The sequence below is a fragment of the Silene latifolia genome, chromosome X (assembly GCF_048544455.1).
Source record: "Silene latifolia isolate original U9 population chromosome X, ASM4854445v1, whole genome shotgun sequence".
Taxonomy (NCBI): Eukaryota; Viridiplantae; Streptophyta; class Magnoliopsida; order Caryophyllales; family Caryophyllaceae; genus Silene; species Silene latifolia.
The window spans coordinates 274,683,138-274,707,779 of NC_133537.1; the positions used below are offsets into that span (position 1 = coordinate 274,683,138).

A 24,642-nucleotide genomic window follows, 5' to 3' on the forward strand; every position below is an offset into this window, starting at 1 on the left:
GGCGGGAGTGCCTAAGGATTTGAATATTCCTTTGAAATCCGTACGAAGTCAAAATATTCCGAATAAAAATATTACGGACAATATTACTCCTAATCAACAAAATAATGGTTTGAAGGCAACTAATAATGCAATCCCGGTGATTACTCCTCGTGTTGAGGAAAGGATTTCTAATGCAGCTAATTCCTCCAAAAATCTTGCTATAATTGAGCCTATTATTCACTTAAATCCTTTTGTTACCAAAGATAGGATCAATCAAAATATTCCGGTTTCTATACCACAATTTTTGCCAGAAAAAAATCATAATTATTCTTCTTCTGTTAAAGAAAATAAAAAAAATCCCCTTGCTTGCAAAGTGTTACGTAATTCTCACAAAAAATCAAGCAAGCTTTATGGTCCTGTCATTAGACCTCACCATGAATACAACCTTCTCCCCGCTCCTGATCCCCGTAACTCATTACAAAAATATCCCTCCATCTCAGTACCTCTTCTTAACATTACCAACGAAAGGCCCAACGATGGCAACGGCCTTGCCACTTGCCCACATAATGGAGATGGAGATAGAAGTGGTGGTACCACCAGTATTGTCCCCACTGGAACTCTCTGTGGAAGTGAAAATCACCCCTCAGGTGATGAGAATCCTCAACAGAATCTCTAAGGCTTATTTGTCCTTGATGACATCTCAACCTAACAATTTTATGGATACATTTCCAAACCATTTATGTCGGAAACCTGGGCTAAGTCTAATGACTTGGAATATGTAAGGAGCAGGCAGTGCGGCGTTCTTATCTATGCTCAAGGAGTTAATTCGAGTTAATAACCCGCATGTTCTCGCTTTGGTTGAAACACATATTAACGCTGCTACTGCTCAGCGAGTTTGTGATCGCATCAATTTTGGTGGTAAAACAAGAGTTGAAGCGGAAGGTTTGAGTGATGGAATTTGGCTCTTTTGGAAACCCTAGGAGGTTAGTGTTACACCTATTATTCATCACAATCAACACATCACAGTAGAAATCGCTAGAGTTGAGGAAATTCCGTGGTATTATACCGCGGTGTATGCCAGTCCTGATGCTATGAAAATATAAATACTGTGGAAGGAACTGGAGGATTTTGCTCGATCCCATAATCGACCTTGGCTTGCCATGGGAGATTTTAATGACACAAGATTTTTGCAAGAGAGAAGTGGGGATAGTGATTGCATGCGTCAGAGATGTAACAAATTCAATGCATGGTTTGAGACCAACAATTGGATTGACTTGAATTACTCTGGTCCTATTCATACTTGTTCTAGGGGACACTCGGCAGACTCGAGCAAGTGGGCTAGGTTAGATAGAGCCATTTGCAATTCATCATGGAGGGTAATGTTTGCGGAAGGCTCGATACGGCATCTTGTTGCAAATCAATCGGATCATTGTTCGATTATTTTTAATACAAATGGGTTTGCTCCAATTCCTAGTATCCTTAGACCTTTATGGTTCCAAGCGACGTGGATGTGTCATGCTAAATTCTCGGAATCTATTGCACATAATTGGAATAATGAACTACCTCTGATTCCGTTCATCAATAGTTTTGTAGAAAAACTACAAACATGGAACAAGGCGGTATTTCGTAATATTTTTGAAAGGAAAAAGAGTCTTGAACGCCGTTTACTTGGTGTTCAACGTAAGCTATTATACCGGGGGACTGATTTTTTGGAAATTTGAACTAAAGTTGAGAAGACGGTTGGATGAGGTGTTACGGGAGGAAGAATTACTTTGGTTTCAAAAATATCGTATGGAAGCGATTTGTGATGGTGAAAGAAATACGAGATTATTTCATTTCCGCACTGTTATAAGACGGAAACACAATCTTATTGAATCTCTTGAAGATGGTCTGGGAAAATGGGTTTGGGATGCGCCATCAGTAAAGAACATGGTGTTGGATTTTTTTCGATCTTTATTTGCTAGCCCTGTGTCTAACATGGATATGAGTCGGATTACCATTGGCTTATTTCCTCAGTTGACAATGCAAGAATAGATGAAGTTGGATCGTGCATACACGATTGCGGAGGTCCAATGTGCGTTAAACCAAATGTCTCCATTCAAAGCACCGGGACCGGATGGGTTCCAAGCTCTTTTTTATCAATCTCAATGGGAGGTGATTTCCCCTAGCCTTTGTCGTCTTGTTTTCCAAGTGCTGCATGAGGGTATTTTTCCACAGGGTATTGGGGAGGCTTTCATTTCCCTATTACCAAAAGTGGATCATCCACATCTTGTGTCTCAATTTAGGCCCATCGGACTCTGTAATGTATCGTATAAAATTATAACTAAGATGATTGTGAATCATCTTAAGCATGTGCTACCTATTCTTATTTGCCCGATGCAATCCAGTTTTGTACCAAAAAGACAAATAACGGATAATATCATCTTGGTACAGGAAGTCTTGCATTCGATGCGCGGGAAAACGGGACGAAAGGGTTTTATGGCTTTGAAGCTTGATTTAGAGAAAGCTTATGACAAATTGGATAGGAAATTTATTGAGCATACTCTATCTGATATGGGCCTCCCTACGCGTATGGTGAGTACTATTATGCTTTGCATTAAATCCTCGTCGTTAAATGTTTTATGGAACTGGGAGAAAACTGAGTTTTTTGCTCTAACTCGGGGAATTCGACAAGGAGACCCTTTATCACCATATATTTTCACAATATGTATGGAGAAATTGAGTCAACTTATTGAGAATACTAGTCAAGGGGTGTGGATAGGATTTCAGACAAGTCGAGGAGGACCTTTTTTTATGCACCTTTTTTTCGCTGATGACATAATTCTGTTTGGTGATGCGTCTATTGAACAAGCACAAGCCATTAATAGTTGTTTTGAGGCATTCTGCAAAGCTTCGGGTCAGAGTATTAGTCGAGCTAAATCTCGAGTTTATTTCTCGCCCAACACTGATAATGAACTGGCGTCGGAGATTGTCAGTGTGCTAAATATTGAAAGAACGACAGACCTCGGAATGTATCTTGGTATGCCCACGATAAATGGCCGAGTGACTAGGGAAACTTTTGAATTTATTGCACAGAAGGTGGACAAACGATTATCTGGTTGGAAGGCTAAGAATTTATCGTTGGCAGGGCGCACTACATTGGTACAGTCCACTCTTTTGTCAATACCATCCTATGCTATGCAAACGGCGAAAATCCCTCAAGCATTATGTGATGATTTAGACAAGAAAGCCCGACGCTTTTTGTGGGGAGGGGATCAAAACTCCCATGGTCTGAGTTTAGTCTCTTGGGACATGGTCACCAATGAGAAGAATGAAGGTGGCCTCGGTCTTCGGTCTATGAGACAATTTAATGTGGCTTTTATGGTCAAACTCGGATGGCGTATGCTCTCGAAGCCAAATTCATTATGGGCTCTAGTGCTCCGTCATAAGTATTGTAAGGGACGGTGTGACATAGACATGTTTAAACCAAAGCAAGCTAGTTCGAATCTACGGAAGGGAGTGGTGGAAGCTGTCGATGTGTTGAAAGCCGGACTGAGTACTTCGGTTGGAAACGGCTATAATACATCATTTTGGAAGCAAAGATGGGAGACCACAGTATCTTTAATCAAATTGTCGACTCTTCAAATTCCTCCACAGATTATTGATACTACGGTAGATGACATGTGAGATGCAGTTTCGGGTTGGAAATGGGAATTATTTGCTGAGTTTTGTTCTAATGAGGTACTTCAGATGATAGCCTCTTATGAGGTTATGGAGGGGTTGGATAACGAAGATCAATTATACTGGCCGGGTCCAGTTCAGGTTCATTTTCAATTAAGTCTGCCATTAGAATTACCCGTAATACGCCATATGATGAAACGGAATTTTTTTGGAAATTGCCTTCGAAGGTCTGGTGCCCTCAAAAGATGCGTTTATTTCTGTGGTTATTGTTACATGACAGAATCATGACAAATTTAAATAGAACTAGACGCGGGTTTATGGATGATCCGTTCTGTGTTACGTGTAGAGATATGGAGGAAACCTCGCTGCATTTACTTCGTGATTGTAGTGAGGCTCGGTAAATCTGGAATTATTTTCCCTTTGCTAAGTCCCATCAACTTCTGAGTGCGGGATGGGTCAAAGATTGGGTTATTTTAAAAATTTCTGCAAGGAGGCAGGCGGGAATGTAGACGTGGCCTTCGGTGTTTGCTGTAGTGGTATGGTGGCTCTGGAAGTGGTGCAACTGCCGGGTTTTCGACAGGAGCATGGAGATTCCTGTCACTCCGTATTCTTTCTTAATGCAACGGGTTTGGGAGGTGTTGAACGCGAAGGAGTCTGTAGACTTCTCGATGAAAAACAGAGAGCGCAGGTATCACAAGATTTACGTAAGATGGGTTGCTCCTCCCATGGATTGGCTCGTGTTAAATATTGATGGCGCATCTAAAGGAAATTCGGGAATGGTAGGAGCGGGTGGTATTTTTAGAGACTCGTCGGGGCAAATCATTGAGCCTTTCGCGGAAAGATTAGGCATTGCGACGGTTACTAGAGCGGAGTTAATGGCTCTAAGGCGCGGTTTACTAATGGCGATTGAACTTTATTTGACTAATCTCATAATCCAAACGGATTCTAAGATTGTTGAAGCTTTCATGAAGGATGATGCTACTCTATCGGCTGCCCATGGTCACCTAGTTCGTATTTGTCGAGCATTCATGAAGGATAGATCTTGGACTGTGAAGGTGAATCATATCTTTAGAGAAGCCAATGCTTGTGCGGATTGGCTTGCAAACTATGGAGTTCGTTTGTCGCACCAGCTAGTCAAGTTTGATCTCTCGAACATGCCGAACCAGTTTTTCCGCTTAACTCAGCAAGATATGGGAGGCGTTGCTTGGCCTCGAGTCGTCCATTTTGATGCTTTCTAGTTGATATTAGTTTATAGTAGTAGTGCGTGTGTTGTTTTCTGTTTCTCTTTTGTTTCAGTTCGTTTGCTGGGGTTAGTCCCGCTTCTTTATACCAAAAAGAAAAAAAAAACCTAACTCCTATGTGGAAATGTACATTTATTTATGTTACCATTGTTAACACATTTTGCAAAATTGGGTTACAAATGTGGTTACATTTTCCAACTAACATCCTTTCAAATAATAGGTATATTACTTACTAACATAATAACATCACTAAACAAATCAAGATTTAACATCTTGATGCATATTTGATTCCTTTATATGCATATTAAGGTAATAACATTTTTAACATAAACTCATATGTCACCATGTTTATTCAAATATGTTAGCATGATAAGATTTATTCATTTCCAAAAGAAAAGATTGTATAATGGTTACCTTTTAGACTAATGTGATATAATTTTTACACAAACCACTTTTTCAGAATTGTGACCATCTGAGTTCATATATATTCTCATTTTAAGACTCTTTCAAATCATTGAACATCTTTTTGAGTAGTGATTGAGCAAACGCAGGGGAAGCTAACATAAGGAAGGTGTCATTTTTTATCTTAATTTATTGTGTGTTATCAAATCAACTTTTATGGTGTGTCCTCTCATCTATTATTATAAGAACTAGCAAAATGGGTCACCTTTTACCCATATTAACATAATATGATATGCAACTAACGCGTCTCTCACTTGTGACGGATAGTATATGTTATAAGGGAGATTAAAACTGTTTATATGTTTTTTTATTGCAAAATATTCGCATGAAAACCGTTTAATTGTACTATCAATAGTGACGACAAAATTATATGTTTGTACTATTGTCAATTGTCACTTTCCAGAATTTTGCGAAAATTGTTGCAGTTTAATAAATACGAGCTTTGAACTCGTGCGAAATTATACGAGTTTGTTTTTACACATGTTGAATATCATACAATGTGAAAACAATATACGTATTGAGATATATTATATATTATAATAGAATAATTTAATGCGGTATTAGATATGTAATAGGTTATATAATTTATTATAGTAGAAAAAGCTATACAAATGGTGGTGTGTTTTAAAAAAAAAAGTACTAATATGAGCTCCGTTAATATATTATACAAATGTTTTTTGAAGGGAAAAACGTTACTTTTATTAAATCAAATCAAGATCCGCCAAACTAAGGACGGAACTCGGAAAATCATTCACAACAATTCGTTCCTCCCCAACACTCGAGCAAAGCCTAGCACACATATGAGCCACTGTGTTACCCCCCCTTTTCACATGAGAGAAACCCTTACACCCAATCAACCTAGCAAGAGTACACACATCCCGAATACATAAGCCCAACGGACTACGCATCACCACGCCTTTACGGACAGCTTGTACTACGGTCAGAGCATCGGTCTCCAAGCTAACGTTGCGTAAATCAAGCCTCTGCGCCACCTCGGCTCCAAAGAGCATAGCCTTGGCCTCCGCCATCTCTACCGTCCACCCAGCCCTCACTCTCTTACACGCGACCAGCTGCACCTTGCCCGTAGAATCTCTGCCTACCACCCCCATACCAACTGTTGAGTCCTCCAAGAGAGCCGCATCCGTGTTGATTTTACACACTCCTTCCCCCGGTGGTACCCATAGATCCCTGCCCACTCCGTTTACATTCCCCCCCTGCTCCCTTTCCACCCTAGCGAGCTCCTGGTAATCCGCCACCATCCTCTCGAAGCCCATAATCACCACATCCGGATTACACGGTTCCTCTTCAAAGATACGAGAGTTCCGTATAGTCCACAGTGCCCAAACCACAGCCAGGAATCTCCCCTTAGCGACGCCGTCAATATGCTGCAACGCCCAAGCTATCCAATCTCGAAATGAAGACGGAGGTGCCCCATCCATAATCTCATCAAAACCACTCGCCACCCAGAACACCCGTGTCCAGCTGCACCGAAAGACCGCATGTAATTCCGTCTCCACTTCCTCCTCACACAACGCACACACCTCACTCGGACAACAATGACGATGATATAAGTTCGCCCTAACCGCCAGCATCCCTGCACACCCCCTCCACAAGAAATGGATCAGTTTGGGAGGTACCTGCAATCCCCACAACCCTTTCCACAAGCTCCCACCCTCTTCCCCATTTAGATGTGTGCCCCGAACAGGCTCCATCCCCAGCCAGTAGCCCGACTTAACCGTATACTCCCCATTCCGACTATGCCACCAGTAGGGCAAATCAGCCAGCCTATCCTTGCTTAACGGAATTGCTAGGACTCTACTCACCTCGTCCTCAGATAGAAAGGCATGTAGCTCCTCTTCCCTCCACGACCCCGTGTCTCTATCAATGAAAGCAGCCACGCATAAAGAAGGGTCAGCCTCGATATTTGGCAAGGGTACCCTACCCCCCCGCTCCCCTGGCAGCCACGGATCCTCCCACACCCTCACTGATTCCCCATCTCTTATACGCCATATGAGGCCCTCCATCAACAGCGGTTTCGCTCCCCACAAGCTCCTCCAAGCAAAACTCGGGTCATGCCCCCTTCTTGCCTCCAGAACCGAGCTATTCTTGAAGTACCTAGCCTTCATCACTCTCCCCACCAAAGACCCCGGATTTGTCAACAATCGCCAAACCTGTTTAGCAAGTAAAGCTTGATTAAAAACTCGCAAATCCCTAAACCCCATGCCTCCCTTCGCCTTTGGCTCGCACAATTTTTCCCATCTCCACCAATGTATCTTCCGCTGACTCTCCGTGGAACCCCACCAGAACCTTGCCATCGTCATGTGCAATTCCTCGATGAGACCATCCGGGATTGAAAAAATACTCATCATATAAGTCGGAATAGCTTGGGCCACAGCTTTGATAAGGATTTCTTTACCCGGTTTTGACAACATCTTCTCCTTCCATCCCTGCATCTTCTTCCACACCCTTTCTTTTAGACACGAAAAAATTGATTTTTTTGACCTCCCAATGATCGTAGGGAGCCCCAAATATTTTTCATGTCTATCCACCTCACGGACACCTAGGGCCTCGCATAAGCTCGTTCGCACAGCTGGTAATACCTTCTTGCTAAAAACAACTTCCGATTTTGAATGATTAATTTTCTGTCCGGATGCTCGTTCGTATATACTGATAATTTCAGCGATTTTCGAACATTCTCTCAAGTTTTCTCTTGCAAAAAGGATACTATCGTCTGCAAAGAAGAGATGTGATACCCTCGGCGCACCTCGACACACCCTCGCTCCATGTAGATGTCCCCTATTCACGGCCTCCTTGATCAAATAAGAGAAGGCATCTGCACATAGGAGGAAAAGATAGGGTGATATTGGGTCTCCTTGGCGCAATCCTCTGCTTGGTCGAACCAAACCCGAAACCTTCCCATTAATGAGGAATGAGTGAGCCACCGTAGTAACACAATTCATCACCATGTTCCTCCACAAGGACGAAAATCCCATACGCTTCATAACCTCATCGAGAAACACCCATTCCACCCTGTCATACGCCTTACTCTTGTCGAGTTTCAAAGCAGCTGTCCCATGTCGTCCCTCACCACCACGCTTCATCGAATGAAAAGTCTCAAAATCCACAAGAGCATTGTCAGTTATCAGTCGTCCAGGTGTGAAAGCACTTTGGTTCTCCGATATAAAACCATTCAAAAAACCCTTCAACCGGTTTGCCAGAGTTTTTGAAATGATCTTATAAATTACGTTGCATAGGCTAATAGGGCGATACTCCGTGATCAATTTAGGTGATTTACATTTCGGGATAAGGACCACATTTGTCCTGTTCACCCGCTCAATATCCCCCCTCCCATCCCACCAATTCCGAACAAAATTGCATAAATCCGGACCAACAATCTCCCAGTAGCGTTGATAAAATAAAGCATGCATTCCGTCTGGGCCAGGTGCTTTGTTTGGGTGCTTTGATAAAATGTTAATATTTCATTCGTATGATGATCTTACATTCAACGATGTAAGAATAACATATTTGGTAACAAAAGTTATACATATTTTAAAAGCAAATACTAAATTGGTAATAGTAACATACAATAAATTATTATGGAGTATATAAAATCTTTATCTTGCATAAAAAGATAAATAGAAGGAAATTCAATATATAATCACCTGTAGTTAGCCTAAATTCCTTCCAAATACAAGTTTTTTGTTATTTTCTCTTTTTTGGATTCTCTATATTTTTATTATCATATATGTTTTTTTTTAACATGGAGAGACTTTCTTAACCATTTTAATGAAAGTACGGAGTTAGGCTCCGTTTGGCAAGACATTTCAGGTACCTGTTTTGACTAAAGTAGCTTTTTTGAGAAAAATTTCAGGTAGCTTATTTTTATGGAAGTGTTTGGCAAGTAGCTTATTTGCCCAAATAAGCTACCTGAAATGAAATGCTACATAGAGTAGCATTTCACATTTCAGGTACCTGATTCTTTGTAATTTTACTTTTTTACCCTTTCAATTTATAATATATTAAATAACTATTATATCCTTTTACGTCATTTTACCAAAATAAGTTACCTTTTCAGTTAGTTTGCCAAACGATTTTTTTATATAATCAGTCACCTTATCAACTCCTAATTTTCAGTTACCTTATCAGCTACCTTTTCAGGTTTCAGGTAGCTTTTCAGTTTCCAGATACCTTTTCAGGTTTCAGCTACCTTTTCAGGTCGTTTTGCCAAACAGAGCCTTAGAGTACTCCTTTGTATGTTTCTATCACTATTTTATTGTTAATCGTTTTATGATAGATTTCGGTTGATTTTATGATTAAACGATTTTATATCATTCGTAACATTTTTACTTCTAGTATTATTTTTAATTCAAATTGTAAAATAATCTAATGTGTAGGACCGTCTTTCAAGAGACTTATTCCAATTTAAAGTTTTTTTCCCAAATCTTCAACTCCATTTTGAAATGATATTGTGTCCGGATTGGTTAATGTTAGACAGTTCAATATTTTCATGTAAGTATTAGGATCCAATGGAATTGAGAATTTTTTGTTTGTAAATGGAATTTGTGAAACTTTAGCTGAAGTATATTTTATTAAAACAGAAGTTTAGCAAAATGAAAAAAGAAAAAGATAGCAAAAAAAAAATAATAAAAGTTAGAAAGTAAAAGAAATAGACATGCTATAATAGGTCGGACATAATAGATGAGACAAATAAAATGCCTAAGGATTAACAAAAATATTATTTTCCAAATTGAGTGTCTTTAGCCGTTTTTATTAATAAAATCGATATGTCCGTTTTGAAAGAAATCCAGCAATCCAAATTATTGTTTTGTTACAACGTACAATTAAACCGAATTATTTAAGGGCGCGGCTAATATCATCCACACATTACTAAATATCGTCGACAATATTTAATGAACTTCCAACTTTGTCCCTTTCATAATTATTAGCTTCTACATATAATCAACTTTGAAAGTAAAACAAAAAATGGGTATTGCTTTTTCACATACGGATTTTACTCTTTTACATACGTTGTTTATAATGTTACCCTTGTCATTTCTTCATTCCTTTACCCAATCAATTATTTTTCTCCCTTCCCTAATCTCCCTTCACCACTAAATCACCACCACCCATCTCCGATCCATTAACCACCACACACCTTCATTAACCACCACCTCGCCGGAAACCCTTACTCTGACCGACCCCACGCCTGTCGACCTCGGCCAGCCACCCCTACACCGGGCTCCCCTCCCCCTGCGACTGCCGGCACTCCCTTACCCTCCCCCAGAACGCCCCACCCCTGCAATTCCGACCACCGCCTTCTCACTGACCCAACGACCCTCCCTTCCACCACCTCCCACTAACCCGACAACCCTCCTTCCCCAGCCCACCACCGGCTACCACAACCATTATTGTTGTTGTTGTTGTTGTTGTTGTTGTTGTTGTTGTTGTTGTTGTTGTTGTTGTTGTTATTATTATTATTATTATTATTATTATTATTATTATTATTATTATTATTATTATTATTATTATTAGTATTATTATTAACTTTTATTATTATTATCTTTTATTATTATTATCTCTTATTATTATTAATATTATTATTATTATTACTACTACTACTTTTCTTTTAGTAAAATTATTACTATGAGTATTATTTTTTTCCTGGAGGGAAATTATTATTATTATTAACTTTTATTATTATTATTATTACTACTACTACTACTACTACTACTACTACTAAGGAGGTACTTTTTATTAAATACGAAAAACAATAATTAGTAAAATGAAATTATATATTTTCACATTGAATATGAAACGAAAATATAAATATAAATAATAAATGAGTATCTAAATATTGTTTCCCAAACAATACGTGAGAGTACTAAACTAAACTATTACAAGTCGTCAAATTTAATAGGTGTTTTCTCGTTGTTCGATTTGGTCGGTACTTGTTTTTTATAAAGAGTTAATCTATCTTGAATCTGACTCAGATATCGAACATTACAAGCAAGTAAAGTGTTGATAAGGGACTCCTACTTCCAAGTGTACCTACAAAAATCATTAATATAGTATTGTAAGATGGTGTAACACAATTATAAAAACATTCAAGCATACAAAAATAATACGTAAACTTACCCATACAAAATGTTCCGTGGCTCGAAGGTAGACCATTGAGAAGATTCTTCTTGGACCATTTTCATTTACATTTGTTGCCTTCGTTGGTAAACAAGTCATACTCTAACGGTGTGACAAACCCACAGAAATTGCATTATAACGATTGGCAGCAACAAGTAATAACTCAGTGTCAAACCATAAATATCTAAAGCAATACAGTGGTACCCGCATTTTCCATCATATATAACATTCACCCAGTCCGTTATCCAACTTACCATGATATCACATAAATCATTCGGCCACTGAAATGGTGTACTACTCTAGGTAGGAAGCTCCTTCTCCTTTGCGACCGAACCATTACTTCTCCCTCTTTTACGACCCTTTTTAGGAACCTCCTTTTCCTTTCTGACCGAGTTCGTTGATCTCCCTCTTTCAGAGCTCTCGGTGGGAAAATCCTTTTCAACGTATTCCCATTGTGATGGTGTTCTTGACACCGAGGTCTTTTTTGGGTGCCCTCTTGTCTTTTTTGTAATACCCGCCCTGTTAGGGATCTGTTGACTGAACTATTAACCAAGGGAGAGCCTTAGTAAGGGAGATGGGAGAGATTAGTTGACCAATGTAACCCGATACTTGACCTAGCAGAGGCCACTCGGCCGAGTATTTAAAGTACTCGACCGAGCGAGGCGTACTCAGAGTACCTCGTCGGACAGCGCATTATTATAAAACACGGAGACTTAAACATAAATTATTTTCGACGGCTCCTTTTCTCATTCCTAAACCTAATCTCTCTCTCTCTCCCATTTCTCTCATCTCACTCTAAACATCTTGGGTGGCCTTGAAGACTAATCGAGGAAGGGAGAAGGGCTATACATAAAGTCATTAACTTGGGTTGTCGCCGTTGTCGGCATCGGTCTGCGTCTCAAGATGAGTTTGTGAATAATTGTTAAATTTTAATAGATATTGAATATCTTAGTGATAGGATACGGTTGCTACTTGTAGGATTCGATGTGGAGTATTGCTTGGCTTTATATGATGGACGCACTTTCATGGAATAGCAAAAAGGTAGGGTTTCCCTACTCAGTCGATTGTGAAATGAATTTTAAATTGTGGTAATTGATTGATTGATTAACATGTTGAAGTGGATTGATATTGGTTTGTTGATATTGAGATTGGTATTGTTGATATGGGAACATTTTCGAGAGATGGTTCCAACCCAACGTTCGCCTCTTGTGGCTCTCGTCACAAGGGATATGTGTACATTAATGATCTGGGTGCGCTCGTTGTGATGAGCGGGGCTTAGGTGGACATGGCTGCGGTCCCCAACTGGCGGTGAGGATTACCTGTTGCGATGGGTAATCTGGAAGGACTACACATAAAGTGTGTAGTCGGTTATTGGCTAGTAATGGAGTCGGAGAACGGTATTGCTATCGTTTTAGTTATGTTTATGTATTGTTTAAATCTTTGTATTCTTTATCTTGGTTATATAGTTGATTGACCCCTTTATTGTTTTCAAAACTGTGGTAATCCATTCGAGGATGGTGAGAAGTTGGTTTAGCAGGTGATGGTTGATGTGTTACTTGCGGGATATGGACGAGATCGAGTCACCATGCTGTCTAGCTAGTTGTCGATGTCACTTATGCTTAGTAGTTTCCTTCGTTGTAACGGAGTTGTGTTCTTTTGGTTATGCTTGTATAAAATGTAATAAACATTTAATAAACGTTTTGTTATTGTTTATTTGATATACTTACCTCGGGCAACCGAGATGGTAACACCCTTACTTATTGGGGAAGGTCTTGTCAAGGCTCCTTGGTAAGTGGGGGTGTTACAAAGTGGTATCAGAGTGACGATTTTTGAACCTGAACCAATGAACCAAATGAATGTAGGGTGTCAATTTAAATTGAACCTAGTGTATGTGTGTTGGGAGCCCTCTTATGTCGGTTTTGGGTGAGAAGGCGCCCTCATTTCAAAATCCCGGACCCATCATGCTTAAGCTAGTAACTTTACGTGGAATAAACGTATGGGATTATGTGTGCGTGTTGGATGTGTAACATGAGTTTTTCTTGGATGTTAGTTTGTCTTTGGTGTCAATATTGAAGTAGCTAGAGTGCAAGTGATGTGTAATAGTGTATGCTCGTGCTTATGGATGAGGTGTGTGACTTGTTTAAAGTTGTATGCATGGTGGTATATGACATAGGAGGTAATGGTAGACGATAATGGGTTAACATGTAACGATATGATGCGGTGTATGAATGACTTGAGTTAATAATATATGCATGAACGGATAGAGGCTTGCATGCGTATGATTTTTCTTACACATTGTTAGTGATATAATCAAACTTGAGTAGGTTATGTGTGCATGTAACATGGGTAGTTTCCGTTAAGGAATTATGTGAAGTATGATAGGTGTTGTGGAAGTAAGTCGTAGAGGTGTGTAGTTGATAAGATGCCTAATGTTTGATGGAAGTAACGTCTAAGTGTGACGAGCTCCGAATAGGTTGGACTACGAACAATGTTTAATGTTTTGCAGGAAAACAATTCATCAAATCTTCAATTTTCGTTAATGTGCAGGTGTACTCGACCGAGTACGAGACACTCGAATTTGTATGTAGGCACTCGGCCGAGTACTCATAGGTTAGTAGTTGGCTGATATAGTGTTCAAATGCACCAACTTCCCTCCCTATTTTCATGCTTTCCGACTCAATTTGAGTCAGTTTTATGCGTCTTGCATTGCATTTTGTACCCTGATTCCCTAGTCTATGATATTATGCTCGTCTTGCAGGTTTTGAGGCGAAAATGGAGGAATCGGAGCAAGAGAGACGGTTTTGATAGGCTAAGTATGAAGATAGGAGGAAGGAATGCTGAGAGGAGCTCCCAGCCGGTAGGCCGGCAGCTGGTCAGCCGGCTGGGACTCCCCCAACGCTTGGCATTGTCATTTTAGGGAAGAAGTTACAGAGAACTCCCAGCCGGTCAGGCCACCGGCAGCCGGTCACCCGGCTGGGAGAACAAGAAGAAGGAAGAAACCAAGGAAGTTCCAGGGAACTCCCAGCCAGGCAAGGCACCGGCAGCCGACCAGCCGGCTGGGAGCGCAAGATGAAGAACAAAGTCAACAAAACAAGAGGGAAAGTCAAATGAGCTCCTAGCCAGTTGACCACCGGCAGCCGGTCCATCGGCCAGAGGCACCTGATGATATATTTCCAGTTTGATTCTTAGAGACAACTCCCAGCCGGTCAGACCACTGACAGCCAGTCGATCGGCTGGGACCCATCTTCCGCATTTTACCCTCCTTTGTAATTTCCAACCTAATTCGTGTGTAACCTATAAATACCCCCTCCCTTAATCATTTGTACACACAACCCAAAATTTCATAAATTCTCTAAGTTTATGCAAAATTATTAAACCAAGTATTAATCTTTCCCAAATTAAACCTTAATTACTTACTTAATTAATATGGATCTACTTAGTTTCAATTGTTTACATTTGGTTATTGGGTTGTATTTTGGAGATATTGAAGAATTTCGTCCTTAATTCAATCAAAGTAGCAATCTTTCCTAATTGTTGGTATAATTCTCTTCTTAATTTGTCTTGTTTATTCAATAGTTTATATTTCCTTTTGGTATTTAGTAATTGTTCATCTTTACAAAATGTTTGTTGCCATGTTTATTTGTTTTTACTCAATTGTTTACATTTGCTTTGTAAGCATGTGTGAGTAGTCTCCCACTAGGGTTTAGGGGGAACCTAAGTGGGGGTTTAAGTTAATCAAATGGGTTGTTAACATGTGTTTTTGGGTGGTAATATTAGTGTTCATAATCATGCATTGAAGGTGTTTGTTTAAATGTGTGTATGAAAGTTCATCCTTTTCTACAATGTTTGCTTAGCTTCCTTATGAATAAGAGTTTATGTGGTTACTTGATAGCATATTTATGATGAGGTAGGATATTTAATGATGATTCTTGTGTCCATCTTAAGATGAGGTTAAGAAATTAACTCGCTTTCTTCACTAATATTTACCTGAAAACCATTTGACACCCATTGTTGACTAACCTTGCTTAGGGGAACCCGACTACCCTAGTTCTTAAATCAATCGTTTACACATCTTGTAAATTACTTGCTTTAGTTTAAATTTAGTTGTTAGTCTTAAACCAATCCCCATATTTACTTGACTAAACTAAGACCTAACCAAATTATCGTGTAAGCCCCCGTCATCCTTGAGACCGACACCCTAATTATACTACTTAATTTGGGTTTATTATAAATTGTTTTTGATAGTAGAAATGACGACTAAAATATCTACTCATCACTGGCTTAAAAACACAATTCTGAGTACTCGACCGAGTAGAGGCTACTCGGCCGAGAAGGCCCAGTACTCGACCGAGTACCCTAAATAATCGCGGTTCAGCATTACTCTTCCGGAAACCCTATAACTTTCTTTTACCTTTATTTCACGCCTCATACCTCCTATTTTACACACAAAATTCTCAAAATTTTCTCTCTAAACATAAGCTAGAGTGATTTTTGCTAACTTCATTCTCGGATTCATTCTTGCCTTCGTTCTTTCAATCAACTTCTGACTTAAGGTAATGCAACTATCAAAAACTCTTTATTTTTAATCAAAGAAATTGAGAAATTTACCCCAAATCTGAAATTTTCTAGTCTTTGAATTCAAAGATTCGTGTTTGTATGGTGTTAATTTAGTAGTAATTGCTCTAATTATTTGACTTGCATATGCAAAAGATGGTTTCTAAGCTCAAAAACTACCGATTTGATACCGAAAATTTCTAGGGTTTTGCCCCAAAATTTTGATTGTTGCGGTCATATAGATTGCCTCTAGGATGTTCTTAAAGGTTCAATTATGTGGTTGCTTGATAGCATGTTTATGATGAGATAGGATATTTAATGATGATTATAGTGTCCATCTTAAGATGAGGTTAAGAAATTAACTCGCTTTCTTCACTAATATTTACCCGGAAACCATTTGACACCCATTGTTGACTAACCTTGCTTAGGGGAACCCGACTACCCTAGTTCTTAAATCAATCGTTTACACATCTTGTCAATTACTTGCTTTAGTTTAAATTTAGTTGTTAGTCTTAAACCAATCCCAATCTTTACTTGACTAAACTAAGACCTAACCAAATTATCGTGTAAGCCCCCGTCATCCTTGAGACCGACACTCTAATTATACTACTTAATTTGGGTTTATTATAAATTGTTTTTGATAGTAGAAATGACGACTAAAATATCTACTCATCACTGGCTTAAAAACACAATTCTGAGTACTCGACCGAGTAGAGGCTACTCGGCCGAGAAGGCCCAGTACTCGACCGAGTACCCTAAATAATCGCGGTTCAGCATTACTTTTCCGGAAACCTTATAACTTTATTTTACCTCTATTTCACGCCTCATACCTCCTATTTTACATATAAAATTCTCAAAATTTTCTCTCTAAACATAAGCTAGAGTGATTTTTGCTAACTTCATTCTCGGATTCGTTCTTGCCTTCGTTCTTTCAATTAACTTCTGAGTTAAGGTAATGCAACTATCAAAAACTCTTTATTTTTAATCAAAGAAATTGAGAAATTTGCCCCAAATCTGAAATTTTCTAATCTTTGAATTCAAATATTCGTGTTTGTATGGTGTTAATTTAGTAGTAATTGCTCTTATTATTTGATTTACATATGCAAAAGATGGTTTCTAAGCTAAAAAACTACCGATTTGATACCGAAAATTTATAGGGTTTTGCCCCAAAATTTTGATTGTTTCGGTCACATAGATTGCCTCTAGGATGTTCTTAAAGGTTCAATTTGATAGTAGTAATGCTTTGCCAAGTTGATATTTCATGCCTTTAGATAGAAAAATTCGTCTTAAAAGTGTAAAAACTGAAAAATCCCACTTATTATGGCATAATTTCCGAAAAATTCTTGTTGAACTTGTATTTTTGCAGCATGCCGAAAGGTAGAGCACCTCCTGAGAAGAGGACTCGCGCTAATGTCGTAATTGAGGAAGGCCAACCGAGTCAAGAGCCGCTTGTCCCTCAAGTTGATGAGTACCCATCGGTAATCTTTGCTAAGTTTAAACAGCGGGTTGGTTTCGTAGCTCTAATGGGTTGTACCATGAGACCGACCCATTGTGTTGAACCCGAGATCTTAAAGGACTTGGGTGTAGAATCAGATATATCACATATATCCGAGATTTTGGGGATGGAGGCGTTGCACAACATTCGCAAAAAGTTTTACTTGTATTTCACCCTAAAGTTTTAGGGTTCTTTTCCGTATGATGTGAAGGGAAAAGATGTTAGTTTCTGTCTTTTGAACATCGACCATGAGTTAACCCTTGATCAGTTTGCTAAACATCTCGGGTCAGAGACCGAGCAAGAAGGATACATTACGGATGTCACGGCTAAGAGTGGAGCATCCCACTTCTTACCTTATCTTACCGGCCGACCCGCCCCAACCTCGAGTGCCATGTTGATTAATGATGTCCAACATGTATCTCTTTGCATGTTTTTGAGGATGATAACATGTTTGCTATTTAGTCAAAATGATGTAAGTAAGTTGAACTCCCACGAGTTAATGCTCCTAGTGTCCTACCTAAACCCTCTGCGAAGGGAGCGCTTTTAATATAGTTGAAATACCTCGTATTTATTTAAGTATAGCTAGACCGAATAAAGAACCCACTCGGCCAAGTGTTGATCCACTCGACCGAGTGGAGGACCGAGTACTCCAATACAGTAGGCTGGAAAGCCTGGAAAGTCGGTCACTCGACCGAGTGACCATCCACTCGACCGAGTGGAGATCGAGTGGAGCCTCCACTCAACCGAGTGGAGGCTCCGCTCGATCGAATGAGCTTCCACGCGACCAAGTGCCGGTCGAGTGAGTTTTATACGGGAAATGTTTTGTGAGATATCGCTTTTATAACCCTATCATTTCAGATTTCCTACACCAAAACCCCTCTCAAACACTATTCACCACTCTCTAAACTTCACCAACTTCTCTCTAAAATCTCCACCACCAAATCCTCTCAAAAACCCTAAGTTTCTATAGAAGAGTTCTTGCCTCCTTAGCCTTTCTTCTTTATTGTAAGTGGATCTACACTTCTTCTTCTCTTCTTTCTTGTCTTAACAACTTTATTTAGTTAGTAAGTTACTCCCTACTTACTTATGTTGTAAGAATTCAAGGAGTTAAGTTAGTATGTTTTTATAATAGATTGTAGTACTGATTATAATAATTAATATGTGTAGGAAGCTTCATTGAGAAGCATTTCCAGGGATTAGCTTGTGGAATTGTGGAAATAAGTTCAAGGTAGGGTTTCCCTACTTAGTTATGGTGTTATGAGTGTTTAATTGTACATTTAATACCATTAATTACATTTATCTCATAGTATTTGCATTATAACATGTTTTGGATAATTAGGGTTTGGTACATATTGTGGTCTCATGATGATTTTGGGAAGAATGAGTATGGTGAAGGAATCTAGTATTAATTATCTTGCACTATAACATGTTAATAAGCAATTGAAAGAAGAGAAAATGAAGTTATGAACATGAATTGGTTGTTGTATGAATTTAATGGCATGCTTGTTTGGTTAATTGTTCTTGTTGTTGGTGAATTGTTGACATTGGAGATTGTTGGGGATGATGATGGTTTTGGAGACGGAAGGCGGTTGGAAAACCGTCTTCCGCTCAAGTCTCCCTTGGAGCTTCCCACTCCAAGGGAATGTGCACATTAGTACTTGGGTTATGGAGGGACTCATGTGGTGAGGCATGTTGTCTGGCAGGGGACTCGAGTCGCACTCGGGCCCGGTACCCCGAACGTGTTCCGAGTACCTTAGTGGTATTGGTGACGTCGTGGGCGTGTCCCGGTCACGGTTGGAGGAGTTGAGTTTTGTGGATACTTGCCATGTTTACATACCTCATTAAATTAGTAAGTTAGTTGCATCTCTTGTTTATTATTGAACATTCATATCATTGGCTAACACTTGGGTTTCAATGTCTGTGATGAACCATATGGTGATTTCCGCCCATATGGGGAGCAGTGTCGACAGGTGCACATGTTTGAGTGGCGGGCTTGGGAGCGGCCTACCTCGTTTTCGCCACTTGCTCTTATTTAGTTTTTGACAATTAAACTCCTTTCGATTTGGTTGTACTATTGGGATGATTTTTCATATCCCTTAACTTGTGATCACTTAACTTTACAACTTAACTATTTATGTTATCTAAAGTACTTATTTACTTGTTGTTCGCACTACACTCTTGGGAAACCAAGGCTTGTGACACCTCCATATGATGAGAATTGCCTAGAGGAAGGACCCCGACTTATGGGGGTGTTACAAAGTGGTATCAGAGCGGCGGTTTTAGAGCCTAACCAATGAACTAGGATGAGTTAATTTAAAATGAACCCGGTTTGAGTTTTATAGGGTTTGTGACAAGCTTGTGAGACATCTCAAGGTTGATTACTTGCCCTCTTAACTTGAGTCGGTCACTACGCGTGGGTAATGGGACGTGTTTGGTGTATATGGTTGTTGCATACTTCTTGCTTGATGTTGTGGAATTTGGTATGCTTGGTGATGTCCTACATGATAATATGCTAAATAATGATAAAGACTTTTGAGAAAGATAGGTGGAATGTATAAGAGTAAGTATACGTGTTAAGTGCCGTCATACGTGTGTTATATGTTGTGCATATGTCTATATTCTCTCTCGTGCTTGCGTATAGGAACATGTGAATAGGGTTATGTGTAGACTTGTGTGAGTAGAATGGGTAAATAGCCCTTATGTAGTGTAGTCGGCCAAGTGAAGAGAGGAACTCGGTCGACTAGATAGCACTCGACCGAGTGCCCCTCCCACTCGACCGAGTGGACGCCATTCCAGAATCAAAAGAGCTCCTATAAGTTGCCACACTCGACCGAGTGAAGGTCTCACTCGATCGAGTGTGTCCTACTCAACCGAGTATTGTGGCCACTCGACCGAGTGGATTATGGGAGAATTCTGGAAACATTCTGATTGTTGTGGCACTCGACCAAGTGAACGATTCAATCGACCGAGTGTATTTCACTCGACCGAGCTGTGAGAGCACTCGATCGAGTGGACCTCTGGAGATTTTAGGAAACCTTTTGATTGTTGAGACACTCGACCGAGTGGGACACCACTCGACCAAGTGGGCTCACCACTCGACCGAGTGGCTTTCCTCACTCGACTGAGTGGACCTGTATAGTGGTCAATACCCATTGGCTCGTGTTTTGAGGCATGTAATGACGTTTTTTATGCTTATTGAAGAGACATTATGCCGAGACCCCGTGCAAGGACTCATTCCCCTCTGCCCCGTGTGTCTGAAGAGGAAATGGAGCGGTTCATTTCTCAAAATAAGGCCATCACCGAAGCTCTTAGGAACGTCACTCGAGAGAGAGATGCGACAATGGATGTCTCGGCCGTAAGCACCGCCATCTCACGCCACCGCCCTACCAAGTACCTTAGGGTGGGGGAGCCTTGCCTTTTTAGCGATTGGGTAAGAGAGATGGAGAATGTGTTCAAGGTGGTGAGGTGCCCGGAAGAGCTTAAGGTGGAGCAAGCCGCCTTCTACTTGGGAGGACTTGCGGGAGGTTGGTGGTACAAGGAACGGGAAGCTATGAAGAACTTGTATGAAGAGAGGGACGAAGCCGCCGTCCCTTGGGCCGACTTCAAGATGTAAATGAGGAATAAGTTTATCCCCGAGCACGTGAGCTGCAAGCTTCGAGCGGAATTCGATCGGTTCGTTATGACCGATGCTATGACCGTGCAAGACTACTACATCCGCTTTTGTGAGATCGCTACTTACGTGGAGGACCTTCACCTTAGCCAATCTCATTTAGCTCTCAAGTTTGAGGGAGGTTTGATCGTCAAGCTCTTGGAGAAGCTCCCACCCGAAGATTTGTCTAGTGTGAAAGAAGTTTACGCTAGGGCCGGTAACGCGGAGAGGCTCTCGGTGTCACCAAGGATGCTAAGGAGAGGTCCGGGGAGAAAAGGAGGAATGAAGGTGAAGGAGGGTATCAACCCAAGAAGATTACTTTTAACCAATCCAAGTCGTACTCGGGAGAAGCACAAGGAAATAGCTTTGGTGGGACAAGCAACTATGGGAATAGGGCCGCTAGTGAAGAAGGAGGGTTAAGGTGCTATAATTATGGTGGCCTCGGTCACAAAAGGGTGGAATGCACTAATGCTCAAAAGGGACATAATCGGAGATTTGGATAAGGAAACTCTTACCACACCCCTTTCCAAAGCGGGGCAAGCAACCGGAACTCGGGGGCTTGAAGTAACCCAAGGAATGCAAATCCCAACTTCAATGGCGGAAACAATCGAGAGAACTTCAACCGGGGAACCCCATAAAGGGCAACAAGATATGGGAGCGGCAATACTTCCGGAAATAAGACAACTCAATCGGCTAGTACGGTCCAAGGAGCACCCAAGACTAGTGGCAAGCTCTTTGCCATGGACAAGAGGAGTGCCGAGGAAGACGCCCACGTTGTATCCGGTACATTTATTGTTAACTCTCACCCATTCTTTGTTTTATTTAACTCGGGGGCCATACATTCTTTCGTGTCTAGGAGCCGTTACCGACCTTAAGATTGGGGGAGGGCGAACTAGTCAAGGATGACGTGACCTTACCTTCGGGTCTATTACATGTTCAAGGATTTACAAAGAAGTACCCGTCTTAATTCATAAAACAAATTTCACGGTAGATCTTTTAGAATTTCCTTTGGAGGGGTTTGAGATAATTATAGGAATGGATTGGTTGAGTAAACACAAACCCAACATAGATTGCTACCAAAAGAATATTTCTTTGAAAGGACCTAAGGGTACTAGGGTGTCATACAAAGGTTACCTAGTCAAGCCTAAGGTAAAACTAGTTTCGGTGATGACCCTAAAGACTTGCCTAAAGAAGAAGTGCCCAATGATCTTATACCACGTGTGGGATACTAGTGTAGAGAGGCCTCAAGCTAGGAATATACCGGTGGTGGGAGAATTTGAGGTTGTATTTTCGGAGGAATTGCCTGAATTACCTCCACCGAGAGAAGTGGAGTTCGGAGTGGACTTGAGACCGGGTGCGGGACCGATTTCTAAGGCCCCGTACCGTATGGGTCCAAATGAGCTATAAGAATTGAAGAAACAACTTCGGGAATTGGCGGACAAAGGGTACATTAGACCGAGTGTTTCACCTTGGGGAGCACCGGTTCTATTTGTATGTAAAGAAGAAGGATGGGACGTTGAGATTGTGCATTGATTATAGGGAGTTGAACAATGTTACCGTAAAAAACAAATACCCTCTACCAAGGATTAATGACTTGTTTGACCAACTTAGTGGAGCCGGAGTGTTTTCAAAGATTGACCTACGTTCGGGCTATCACCAATTAAAGATCAAAGATGAGGACATCCCAAAGACCACTTTTAGATCAAGATATGGATATTATGGGTTTGTAGTGACGCCGTTTAGACTAACAAATGCACCGGCCTCTTTCATGGATCTTATGAATAAGGTGTCTAGTCCGTACTTGGATAAGTTCATAGTGGTATTCATAGATGATATCTTGGTCTACTCCAAGACCAAAGAGGAGCATGAAGAGCATCTAAGGCTAGTATTGCAAACCTTGAGGGAGCACCAACTTTATGCAAAGCTTAGTAAGTGCGAGTTTTGGCTAGAGAAAGTGGCTTTCTTGGGCCACATCATATCTAAAGAAGAAGTTGCCATGGATCCCACCAAGATTGAGGTCGTGTCTAGGTGGGTATCACCCAAGAATGTGGCGGAGGTTATAAGCTTCTTGGGTCTAACCGGGTACTATCGGCGGTTTGTGAAAGATTTCTGTAAGATTGCAAGACCTTTGACATCGCTAATGAAGAAAGAGAGTTGTTTCAAGTGGGACGGGAGTTGTGAGAAGGCCTTCTTAACTCTAAAGGAGCGCCTAACCACGGCCCTGGTTTTAGCCTTGCCGAAAGGAAGTGAGAATTTTGAAGTTTACACCGATGCATCAAAGACTGGCTTGGGGTGTGTACTTATGCAAAATGGGTAGGGTCATAGCCTATGTATCAAGACAATTGAAGACTCATGAGGAGAATTACCCGACTCATGACATAGAATTAGGAGCCGTTGTTTTTGCATTGAAGATTTGGAGGCATTACTTGTATGGAACAACCTTTAAGGTGTTTTCCGAACACAAAAGTTTAAAGTACATCTACATCCAAAAGGAGTTGAATATGAGGCAAAGGAGATGGATTGAGCTAATTGAGGATTATGACATGGAAATACTCTACCATGAAGGGAAAGCTAACGTGGTGGCCGATGCCTTGAGTAGGAAGTCGGTGCACTCCTTGTGTACCGCCTTGTCCATGGTAAGATTGAAGGAAGAAGTAATGGAAATGGGCATTCATATGATAAGGAAGGGGGAATCAATTGGAGATATAACTCTAGAACCCGAGTTATATGAGGAAATTCGGGAAAGACAAGCAAGTGATGTGAAGATCCAAGAATGGAAAGGAGTATTAGACAAAGGGGAGCCTTCAAGGTTTGAGTTACATATGGATGGGAGCCTTATATTCAAAGGGAGATGGTGTGTGCCATGTGATGAAGAGCTTAAGAAGAAGATAATGAATTAAGCTCATAATACACCTTACTCGGTACACTCGGGTGGTGACAAGCTATATAAAGACCTCAAGAAGACCTTTTGGTGGCCGAATATGAAAATAGAAGTGGCGGAATTTGTGGCAAGATGTTTGACTTGCCAAAGAGTAAAAGGGGAGCACAAGAGACCACAAGGGAAGGTGCAACCTTTGGATGTGCCGGAATGGAAATGGGAGTCAATCTCCATGGACTTTATATTGGGTTTACCGAGGACTCAAAAAGGGAAAAATATGATTTGGGTTATCATGGATAGTGATACAGTCATTTTAGTATCAAAAATAATTACCTAGGACAACTAATAGAAGTTAGCGGAAATAAGGTCGATCTCCACAGGGAGGCTATTGTATCTATCTGCTAATTAAGTCTGTCTAGTAACAAATGGGGGTGTTTAATTGATTTCTAAACTAATTAAGATTAAGGCGAGAGAAATAGAGAAAAGAGCAGTAAAGCAAGAATAAGCGAGGTATGTGATCAGATAAAGAGGGTCATGCTAGGATTTCGGTTCACCATGGCAACTAATCAACTCAGTCGTAAATATTTAA

The 24,642-nt window shown here is 40.5% G+C and overlaps 2 protein-coding genes across 2 annotated transcripts; both read left to right on the forward strand.

Moving 5' to 3' along the window:
* The first annotated feature begins 515 nt into the window (after window positions 1-515).
* LOC141620132 (uncharacterized) lies at window positions 516-1,700 on the forward strand. Its single transcript, XM_074437079.1, has 2 exons — window positions 516-626; window positions 1,095-1,700. Exons 1-2 carry the CDS (start codon window positions 516-518, stop codon window positions 1,698-1,700), a joined length of 717 nt encoding a protein of 238 aa, XP_074293180.1.
* A 21,243-nt stretch (window positions 1,701-22,943) lies between these two features.
* Window positions 22,944-23,492, forward strand: LOC141620134 (putative mitochondrial protein AtMg00860). Its single transcript, XM_074437081.1, has one exon. The coding sequence runs from the start codon at window positions 22,944-22,946 to the stop codon at window positions 23,490-23,492; it is 549 nt and encodes a 182-aa protein (XP_074293182.1).
* The last annotated feature ends 1,150 nt before the right edge of the window (window positions 23,493-24,642 follow it).

Coding starts and splice junctions, on each gene's coding strand:
- LOC141620132 (XM_074437079.1), top strand. CDS start 516: ATGGCAACGGCCTTGCCACTTGCCCACATAATGGAGATGGAGATAGAA. Junction 627..1,094: donor AAGTGAAAATCACCCCTCAG/GTGATGAGAATC, acceptor ATACTGTGGAAG/GAACTGGAGGATTTTGCTCG.
- LOC141620134 (XM_074437081.1), top strand. CDS start 22,944: ATGGATCTTATGAATAAGGTGTCTAGTCCGTACTTGGATAAGTTCATA.